The 10,638-nt window shown below is 53.3% G+C and overlaps 1 protein-coding gene across 7 annotated transcripts; it reads left to right on the top strand.

The window, feature by feature from the left end:
- The first annotated feature begins 839 nt into the window (after positions 1-839).
- Positions 840-8,659, top strand: LOC146752958 (uncharacterized). 7 transcript variants are annotated; one of them, XM_085531145.1, is made up of 7 exons: positions 2,373-2,497; positions 3,287-4,694; positions 5,157-6,445; positions 6,563-6,953; positions 7,244-7,540; positions 7,876-7,946; positions 8,399-8,659. In XM_085531145.1, exons 4-7 carry the CDS (start codon positions 6,668-6,670, stop codon positions 8,456-8,458), a joined length of 714 nt encoding a protein of 237 aa, XP_085387271.1. In that variant the 5' UTR covers positions 2,373-2,497; positions 3,287-4,694; positions 5,157-6,445; positions 6,563-6,667; the 3' UTR covers positions 8,459-8,659. The 7 variants fall into 7 exon arrangements, with proteins under 7 accessions (XP_085387269.1, XP_085387271.1, XP_085387270.1 ...); XM_085531144.1 differs by having other exon boundaries at positions 3,287-4,981; XM_085531147.1 differs by having other exon boundaries at positions 3,287-5,458; positions 5,888-6,445.
- Positions 8,660-10,638: the final 1,979 nt, after the last annotated feature.

Genomic DNA, 10,638 nt, shown 5'->3' with positions numbered 1-10,638 from the left:
TTTCCTTCTAGTCAGCACGCCATCGCTAAATCTTCCATGCTGTGACTTTTATCGTGACAGTGATGATCCCTTAACCTCACACCTTTAGCGCAGCACTTTCTGTGGAGATTCCCACCAATGACAAAGTATTAGTGCCGCTTTTCTGCCTGTTTCTTTTTTGTCTGTATTTTCCAGAATGTGGGTATTTCTTTCATTGCCCACAAACACTGCCCAGTGCAGGAGGAGGCAGGGACAAGAGTCAGGAGCAAGGGCAGAATAGTTTCTCTGTTAGTGAATGGAATGCCAGTGTTTTCTGCATATGGACTTGCCATAGTGCTTCTTACAAGGCCTAACAGTGGGATGAAATGTGCCCTGAAGCAGGTGTGCTTGCAGGAAGGCAAAAGAGAATTGCAAATATTGCTAAGGGGGGCCAGTAAGATGATCAGAGGGCTGGAGCACCTTTCCTATGAGGACAGGTTGAGGGAACTGGGCTTGTGCTTGGAGAAGAGAAGGTTCCAGGGAAACCTCACTGTTGGCTTCTAGTATTTGAAAGGAGCATATAAACAGGCAGGGGAATGGCTGTTTACAAGGGTGGACAGTGATAGGACAAGGGGAATGGTTTTAAAGTGATACGGGGAAGTTTAGGTTGGATATTAGGTTGATGTTTTTCACACAGAGGGTGGTGACGCACTGGAACAGGTTGCCCAGGGAGGTTGTGGATGCTCCATCCCTGGAGGCATTTCAGGCCAGGCTGGATGTGGCTCTGGGCAGCCTGGTCTGCTGGTTGGAAACCCTGCACACTGTGGTCCTTTTCAACCCAGGCTATTCTATGAGTCTATGGCTGTTTTTAACACCAAAATGCATCTTGGCTTGTAATTGTTTCTAAAATGATCTGGTTCGTCCTGTTTTGAATGTGATATTTCTACAGCAGAAGGATGCAGAAGTGAAAAGGCTCGAAACGCTACTGAAGGAAATTGCCGAATGTCAGGACAACCTCGAGGAAGCAAATGAATCCATAAGAAAACAATTGAGATGAATTATTTCCTATGGCCAGACCGCGGGGGGGCAACGAGGCGGCCGCCACCCACCCCCCATCTCCTTCCCCTTCATCCAACACGAAGGGGGTGATGGCGGTGGGGGGCCGAGCCCCTTCCCACACCAACCGGCTTTCAGGTCCCACCCCCAGCGTTTCCCACATGGTGAGTGGGGGGGGGGGGGGGGGGGGGGGGGGAAAGCGGGAGGGGCGCAGGGTGAGCCTTAATTCTGCTCCCCCCGACTCCAACCGCACCGATCAGCCCTGAGCCCCCCCCCCCCCACCTGCAGCAGCAGCGCCAGGATGTGGAGGCGATGAGGGGGGGTCGCGTCGTCGGGCTCCAAACGGAGGCAAAGCCGTAACCCCCCTCCGGGGCTCCCCATCGTGCCAAAGCCCTCCCGTAACCCCCCCAGGCTCCGGGCGGCCAAACGCCGCAGGTAGCGGCTGCACGCTTTGGGCCGGGGGGGGCCGGGCGCCTGAGCCAATACTCTCAGGTATCCCCGCAGCCCCCCTTCGTTTTGGGTGGTGGTGGTGGGGGCGCCCACGGGGGTACACGAGCAGCAGCAGCAGCAGCTCCACCTGTAGGGGGGGGACACACAGCCCTCCGTGGAGACACAGCTGACACGTCCCCACCCCTCTGAGGACACCCCCCCCCCCTCCCCGGGATCGCCTTCCTCCGGCTCTGTAGACCGTAGGAACCAAAGCGAGGGCGGAACGCCAGTGAAGCAGATCGCGTTTCCCAGGGGACTCATTTCCGCAGAGCACGCGTTCCCTCCGGGGGAGCGGGTTACGGCACGGACCCATTGGGGATAATGGGGGGAAGGGGGAGTGGAGACCGGAGAGGCCTGACCTGGTTGCGTGGGGCGGAGGGGGGGGAACGGCAGAGGGAGCGGAAGAGGTTTGTGGGCTGAGGGCCGCCAACAGCCGCCCCCAAGGCCCCAGCATGGTTTAAGGGGGTATTTTGGGGCTAAGGGGTGGATTTGGGGTCCATAGGGTGGGTTTTGGGGGTATTTGGGGGCTGAGGGGTGGATTTGGGGTCCATAGGGTGGGTTTGGGGGGTATCTGGGGGTTATGGGGTGGCCTTTGGGGGTTTTAAGGTGGGCTTGGGGGGGTTTTTGGGGGCTGTGGGGTGGGATTAGGGTGCAGTGGGGTGGGTTTGGGGTCTATAGGGTGGGTTGGGGGAGGTATTTGGAGTCAGTGGGGGCACTCTAAGACCCCAGTTTAATGCGGGGGGCGGGGGGGTCTCTTTGGAACCAAATTGGGTTGAAGGGGAAGGGGCGTGGGGGGCAATCTTAATGCCTACGGTGCCCCCTAGTGGTCACCCACAGCCACGACAGGGGAACTTTGTGTCCTTCCGTGCAGGGGGGCAGAGCTTAGGGGCGGGCCGATATGAGTGTATATGGCCCGGCCCCCTCCCATCATCAGCGCTTCCTGCCCCGGGGCTGTGCCGCACCCAACGCTGCGTTCTGAGTTTCTATATAAAGGGTGTGTGTGTGTGTGTTATTAATGAGTATATATTGAAGGGGGGGGGGGGCTTTATTTTGGGGGGTTTGCGATGGCTTCGGTGTGGAAACGGCTGCAGCGTGTGGGGAAACGGGCGGCCAAAGTGCGATTCAAAGCGGAGCTGGAGGAAGTGCTGCTCGGGGGGGTGGGGGGGGGGAGTGGTGAGTGAAGACCCCCACCCCCCCATTAAATAACATCAACATATACACAAAAGAAGGGTGGGGGGTTATGGGGGGTGTATAACCCTATATTGTGCTACAGGTGACCACCCCTGTCATACACTTGTGACCTCCCTGACTCCAGCCCTGCTGCATGCAGGCACCACCTCCCCAATATCCAACAGGGTTGTGAGCCCCAAAACCTTGGGGGGACACTTGGGGTTCTATGGGGACATGAGACCCCAAATCCTTGTGGACACATTGGGGACACCCGGTGGGGATGTGGACCCCAAAACCTTGGGGTGAAGCTGAGGATGTGGACCCCAAAAACCTCACGGGGTGAAGCTGAGGATGTTGGGGATGTGGGCATAGGACCATCCTCCTACAGGACCAGCAGCAGCAGCTCCATTGTGTGACCTGCAGGGAGCTGGAATGGGATGGGGTTGGGGGGGTCACAGGGGTTATGGGATGGGGTTGGGGGGGAGGGGCTCACAGGGGATGTGAGCAGACCCCCGTCCCATAATCAACAACAACCCCCAACCCAAAGCGGGACTGCCCCCGCCATGAGCCCTAAAGGGGCTTTCATCTGACCTGATCCCCCTTTTCCCTACAGACCGCCGCAGACACAGCAAAGGGGCTGCAGCAACAACATCAACAGATTGGACACGTCTGAACAGATTGAACAGATTGGATACGTCCACCCATCCTGTTGGGCCCAGCTCTTCTTGGCTCTCTGTTCCCTCCTGGCCTTGCAGCTGGCAGCTCATCGGCTGCTTTGGGGCTTCAAGCACAGCCCTGATGGGTGGCAGAAGACTGAAAGGACAGAGCGGGAGGGGTCTGCCTGAGTGGCTGATGGCTTTGGGGCCGCATCCCGCCAGCCTGAGCCAGGAGCCTGGGCTGTAATGCAGCCTTCCCCACAGACAGCTGATGGGCTGTCCCATGGCTCTCTGGAGACGTGGAGAGGGACCAGCCCTGTGAACTGGGGGGCTCCTGGCCTCCCCATCCCTCTCTCGGGCAGCCACAAACAAGCAGCGACCCTTTGGCGTTAGGGAATGGGCTCTCGTTGGGTCACCCCCATGCACATCCCAGCCCACAGCCTCCAGCCTCACCTGTAGGCAATGCTCTCCCTCTGCAGAGAGCTCCGTCTCCTTTGCAACTGCCCGCTGTCAACACTTGCAGTGCTCAGGCTTCTGGTGTAGGTTGGAGTCATGTCAAATCTCACTGCAGTTGGGAAGGAAGAGGAGATTCGCCATCAAGCCTTTGGCTCGCTCACTAGCAGCAATCAGGCCTGTTCCCAGAGCCAGCCCTGAAACCATCTCTGTCCCCACTCCTGAGGGTGGATAGTGATAGGACCAGGCCAGGGAGGATGTGACTCTGAGCAGCCTGGTCTGGTGGTTTATGACCCTGCACGCTGTGGTCCTTTTCAACCCAGGCTATTCTATGAATCTATGACTGTATCAGATGAGTCTATGATTGTATCAGACCTCAGGGAAGTCACATGGAAGAGGCAAGCCTTTGAAATTAAGCTTGATTTGCTTTGCCCCTCATACACCTGATCACTGCATCCCTTACTTGGCAAATGGTCTTTCTGTGGGGTGTAGATGAGGAAAGGGAAAGAGGAAAATAAAGCAGCTGCTTTGTCCTAGAGCTCTTGTTTCACTGGGGTCTGGCCCTATTTTCTGAAACTAAAAGACGATGTGTGAAAGAAGGACGGGAAAGGTGCAAGGAGGTTTTGGTTTTGGTGCTGACTCCAGCCTGGTGCTTGCTGCTGGGAAAGGCACACTTGGCTCCAAGGAAGGATGCATGGGTGGAAAGCCAGTGGCCAGGGGTCAGGGATCCCCAGCAATAGAGGGCAACAGCCCAACCAAGAGCTGGGGTGATTTGCTTTTAAACTGCATCCAGTGAAGTCCTGTCCCATTGGTTCTGACATACGTCTCCCCATTCCCTTCCAGTTTGTGCAGAGGTGGCATGAAACAGAGGGCATTGCTTTCTGCCAGACTGCAGGAGCAGAAGCATTTCAGGTGCCTAAATGGTTTGCTTTCCACATTGTGGTTGAAAGGAGTACATATAGAAGGAGGACTTCCATTCTTGGGGTGGATATGCACATGGGAGGCTGCACAGGGAAGGCTCCATCCTGGCCAGTTCAGCCAGCAGCTGTATCCAACTGGCAGAAGCCCCACTCAGTGAGGCCAGCAATGGTCCAAGGGCCTCAAACCCCAGCCCATGAGGCCGGCACTGGCCCTGGGCCATAAAGCCACAGTAAGGGAAGTCAACATCGGCTCTGGAGCCTAAAGCCACAATCAGAGAGGTGAGCACCAGCCTCGGGGCATACAGATGTGCACCCCTATTCCTTCCCACGATCTCCCCTGGGACTCCATTGAGCACTATGAGGCCACATTAGTCTTGACTGGTTTTTAATGAAAATTACAAAACCATGACAGCTGCGCAAGAGTCACCTTCACTTCCCTGTTGTTTGACTTCAGATCACCCCATGGGCTGACCCTGGCGTTGGTTTCCTTAAATTCGGATCTAGGAGGCGTCCACTTCCATTATGATGAAAGCGCAGAAGTCATGCGAGCATTGCTGAGGTCTCAATGGTTGGCACGGTGGGAGGAGCACGTGTCCCACAGGTGGTGAGCAGAGCTGGTGCTCTGGCGAGCGTGCTGCACGCGGAGACTGAGCTCTGTGCATTTCGTGGAACAGATCACCCTGGCAGAGCCTGTCCGAAGGACTGCTGTGCTGTGTTGGTGAGCTGAGCGCAGCTTAGGCTGAACAGGCCCAACAGGTGAGCTGGGTTTGGTGCTGGCTGGCTGCTGGGAGGTGTCTCTACAGACATGAAATGCTAGGCCGGGGAGAAGTCCCCAGCTCCAGCAGTGCCCCTCCACATGGCTGTTCCCAGGGGAAAGAGGTTCTTGTGGAGATTCCAACCCGTGTTTTGGTGAGGATGATGAAACACCATTCATAAGGAAACAGAGCGCAACTTGTGCCTCACTACCACACGGATGGCTGGGTGCAGAGCTCCTGAGGAGATGGAGAAGAGCACTTGCTGACACAAGCCATGGCAGTCAGACACAAGCTGCAGCTAGCGTTGGGACGTTCTTGCAGCCAGCTGATTCCCAGACCTTTTCCTCCACAAGAGACTCAATTGCATGGCAGAACAAAGCTGGGAATATACTTCTCCCATTGACTTTTCTCTTGTGGATGATTTCTGCAGGGTTCCTGTTTGCAGGGAGATTTGGAGGATCGAGGCAGTCTTAGGAAGAGTGAAGCCAGCTCTTTCCAAGAGCAGGGAAAGTTCCTGTGGAGAGAGCTTGTGAGAGAACTTGTGCTTCCTCTGACACTTGAGCGATCATGTCTCAGCAAGGAGACAAGTGCGGATCCGATGCCTGCTCTGTGAGCGGAAAGGTATGGCTGGGTTCCTTTGGCTTGACTTTTCTTCTTTGTTCCCATTTGTAAAGGGAAGGAGTGGAGCAGGGGGAGCCCTGCTGGTCCTTTGGGACCTCAGTAAGCGGTTGGATCCTGAGCTCACTGCTGACAGCCTGGGCTAATGGCACGGGCAGGGCTCAGGCTGTATTTTCCCTTAGAGATCAATGATGTCTCAGCACTCTGATATCCCATCTCTGGCACGATCTGGAAGCTCTCAGCTGCCCGTTCCGACCTGAGTTTCTTCCTTTCTCTCTTCAGAGGCGGCGCAGCTGCCAGACATCCAGCTGCACCTTTCAGCGCGCAGAGGGACGCAATGGGGATGGACTGTCTTTACTGCCACGCAAAAGTGAGTTTCTCTTCTGTCTGTAAAACAGGGTCTTTCTTTAGTGGGGGGTGGACACGGGCTAACAGGACAATACTGCTACTGTCATCTGTGAAATCAACACACGATCTCTTCTTTTAGGGACAGAGCCCGTGCGTCCATGCAATGGTGCTGGGCAAGGTGGGAAACGGAAAGCCCATGCAGGTAAGAGCTGTGGTGTGGGTACCTGCCACTAAATAGGGCTGCATGAAGGGGTGCATGTGTGATGGAAGAGTGAAGAAAGCCCACTGCAGATCTGTGCTGACTGCAGAAATGGCACCATGCTGTAGCAGCAAAAAGGAAAATGGTAGGAACTACACTTGGAGAGTTGAAGTTGGTGGTTGGCTGTGCTCAAATCTTCCTCCCAAGAGATGCTCTTCAAGTATTTCTTGTTTCTTTCTGCCAGAAGATGACGCAAGCGGCCTTCCAGCAAAGCGCAGCCTTGCGGCAGGTCTGGGTAGGACTGCAGCCTGTGACGTGGCACCCAAGAGAGGTACAGAGGCACAACAGGCATCGGGGTTTGATTCAATGTCGTTCTAGTCAGGCTTTCTGTCTGTTCTTTCCTGGGAGTGTTGTTGCTGCATGTTGCTTGAGGTCTTTGTCCCTGGGATTTACAAGTACCTTCCCTGTCCAGATTTGAAATGCAAACCCACACTTCACCCAAGATCTGCTGCTGTGAACACTCAAGATGAGATTTCCTAGTATTGTGGCCCATTCTGCAGACTGAAAGTAGCCTTGGGCTCCCTTGAAGTCTAACTGCTTCTCCTTTCTTGATTATAACAGATGTACAATGTGAGCCAAATGGAATGATCTACGTGAAAGCAGTGCAGGAAGTGCTTTCTGGGAGAGATCATCTCCAGGATGGAGGGCTTCCAGTAACAGCAGGTCCCAGCTCAGGGAGAAGACCTTCCCTGGCTGTGTGCCCCCGCTCTGTCTCCAAGACCCTGGCTGGAGGGAAACGCAAGGGCTTGGACGAAGAGCAACAGGCAGCAGCGCAGTTGCCTGCTAACAAAAGAGCCAGGGGCCAGAGCACCGGCAGTGTGCCGGCCCCAACCCCACCACGGAGCTCCAAGCAAAGAGGTAAGAAGGTGCTGTGGCACTGTCCCGGTGAAGTGCTGTCCTTATCAAACACATTGAGTTTGCTTAGGGCTTGCTTTACCTTTTCCTTCTCTGTGGAGGGGAAAGGAGTTGAAGGCTACAAAGTCCAAAGGCAGCGAGGTGCCAGAATACCTAAACGCATCTCTTTCCATTAACATCATTATGCTCTTCCGTATTTCCCCCTGGAAATGTTACTCACTGAGAGGCTTCCTAGTCCCATTTGCTTTGTCTTTGGACTGCCATTTGTTTTCTCGGCACCCATATTTCTGCAGCTTTGCTGTAGACAAAATGAATTCATTGGTATTCTTGCTTTCCAGCAAGAAGACAACAACAAAAAGAAAGGAAAAGGGAAATGAGAAAGGCTTCTTTGAGAGCTGCACGTGCAGAGGTGAGTCCTTGGTGAACACAGACACGCATTCTCTTGTTGGTCTCAGTGCCTCCATCTGTCAGACATAAAAGAGATGGCAAAATCCTGAGAGAAGCGATGGAATAGAAAAATTGTGTGTTTGAGGAAATGACACTGTCAGTGAGAGCTGCCATGGGGAGCTTGGACGCCTTCCTCTGGCTTGAGAACAATGTGGTTGGTAACAGCCAGAAGGTTTTGCTGTGATAAAGAAGCTTGCCATGTTGGGCACTGCAACCTTTGAAACGACCTTCCCATGACAGAGCATGAATCTTACCATAGACAACGTGTCATGGGAAGTAGTGTCAGTGACCTGAATGAAAGGAACATGCTGTTCCACACGGGGCCATTCTGGATGTTTACTGGTCAGGCTTTCTTCATGAGATCTCCCTAGATTGTTTCTGTCCTACTTCTACGCTTGCTTTGTTTCTTTCCAGTTCTTCGCAGAGATGAACAGCCTTGCAGAGATGATGCAGAAGGTGCACATGAAGGACTGAGAGGAAAAGCGTCACAAGGCAGCGGCTGCAGTGCACAGCATTTCAGTTGCAGCCCAACTCAGCATTCCATGTTTTACTACATTCTGGGATTTCTTTTATTTATTTATTTATTTATTTATTTTTATTTTTTTATTTTTTTTTCCTTTTTTTTTTTCTTTAATGCATTCAATCAATAAACTATCATAATTACATATTCACAAAGACTGCACAGCCTGATTTGTCCAGTGGCATTCCATGAGCAGCTGCCCGACATTTGGTCCAGAGTAGCATCTACGCATCTTCGGTCCACTATGCATCTTCGGCGCCCACCACAGCCCATCCCAGCACCGTTCTTCCAGGCAGTGCTCCAAGTGCTCCTGCTGTTGCTAGCACTCATAGAGGTTTCCCATGGAGCTCCATGGCACACAGGACCTGGCCCCCGCACACAGCTGTACAACCCCACTCCATTGCACAGCCCTGCACACAAACATGGGCAGCTCCTCTCTTGCACACAGCCACATGCCTGCTCATACTTGTATGACCCCAGCCATTTGAATAACACTGTGCACACACATTGATGTGCAACCCTGTCCTTCTGTCTACCCATGTGCATGGGCATCTATGTGTGCCACCATGCCTCCTTTGCACACCCAGGTGCCCACACAACATTCCATGCCCTTGTACTGATACTTGCTGCTACTCCTTCCCAGGCTGAAGATTCTGCACTTGCTTTTGTTAAACCTCTTCACGTTTATTGGTGCCCAGCTCTCCAGTCTGTCCAGGTCTTGCTGAATGGCAGCACAGACTTCAGGTGTGCCAGCCATTCTTCCCAGCTTTGTATCATAGGCGTACTTACAGAGCATGGACACTATCCCCTCCTCAAGGTCATCAGTGAAGATACTGAACAAGATCAGACACAGCACCAAGCCCTGGGGAACACTGCAGGCCACAGGTCTCCAAATGGACTCTGTGCTGTGATGCCATTATAGAAGGCTGCAGGGTTGGTTGAGCATGACTTTTCCTCGGTGAATCCAAGCTGCATACTGCTGATAAACTTCTTCCTTTCCAATTGCTCGCAGAAGGCATCCAGACCAAACTGTTCCAGCACCTTTCCAGGGACAGAGGTGAAACTGACTGCCGTGCAGTTTACCAGATCCTCCTCCTGCTCCTTTCTGAAGACTGCAGAGTCACAGGCTCTCCTCCAGCTTTCAGGCACTTCTCTTCTCCAAGACCTGTCAAAGATGACAGAGTTTGGCAATTACCTCTGCCAGCTCCCTCCGCACATGTGGATGCATCCCATCAGAGTCTATGGATTTGTGCACACTGATCCCACCCAGATGCTCCCAGATCACCCCGTCCTCACCCAGAGGAAAGCTCTCCATTTCCCAGGCTTTCTCTCTTCCCTCCAGGGTCCAGGAGTCCCAAGGGGCAGTCTTTGAAGTGAAAACCAAAGTAAAGAAGGCGTTCAGCATCTCCACCATCTCAGCATCACCCATTTCCAGGACACCCCCCTTCCCTATTTCCTACCTTTAGGGATGAACCAATCCTGAGCTCCAAAGAAGCGCTATTTAAATACTGCCCAGTTCTCATGGCTAGGAATGGATTTCAAGTAAGACTCATAGTCATAACGTGGTGTTGAGTGACCTGCAGTAAGCATTGTTACTGCTAGAAATGACCTGCAGTCTCAAGGAAAGGTAAACAAACCCATGCTAGGTATTACACTGAATCGCATCAGTGCAAAGGGCTTTATGACAGATTGCTTTTGTGTCAGCATCTATCAGATATCAGATGGGTCCCTTGGCTCATTTCCCACTTTGTTAGGAATTTGGAAGCACCGTGGAGGAGCTACATGCAAATCACAGTCAGTTTGACTAAATGGGGTGACAGAAGAGATGGTGTCACTGTGCAGGGAGCACCAGAAAGCCAGGATGACCTGAAAAAACTCTGAACGCAATTGTGAAGTGTAACAGATCCAAGGACTGATATCAGTCACAACCCACAGCTGCAACAAACCATATAGATGTTCTGCTTCTGCCTTTGTAGCTCTACGGACAGACAGACCGTACAAATGTGTGGTGCTCACGGGTACGTCTCAGAAAACCAGTGGTGGAGGAGCACATTTGGCTGCAACATCCATCCTGCTTCCCTCGAGATGTCGGTCTCCAGCAGGCGGCGCTGTGATTCAACTTTTGCCACCGGAG

Source organism: Coturnix japonica, unplaced genomic scaffold (genome assembly GCF_054131305.1).
Source record: "Coturnix japonica strain WE unplaced genomic scaffold, WE-NBRP24 Scf040, whole genome shotgun sequence".
NCBI lineage: Eukaryota > Metazoa > Chordata > Aves > Galliformes > Phasianidae > Coturnix > Coturnix japonica.
The sequence above is the reverse complement of the archived record's forward strand: the minus strand, read 5'-3'. Positions and strand labels throughout refer to the sequence as shown.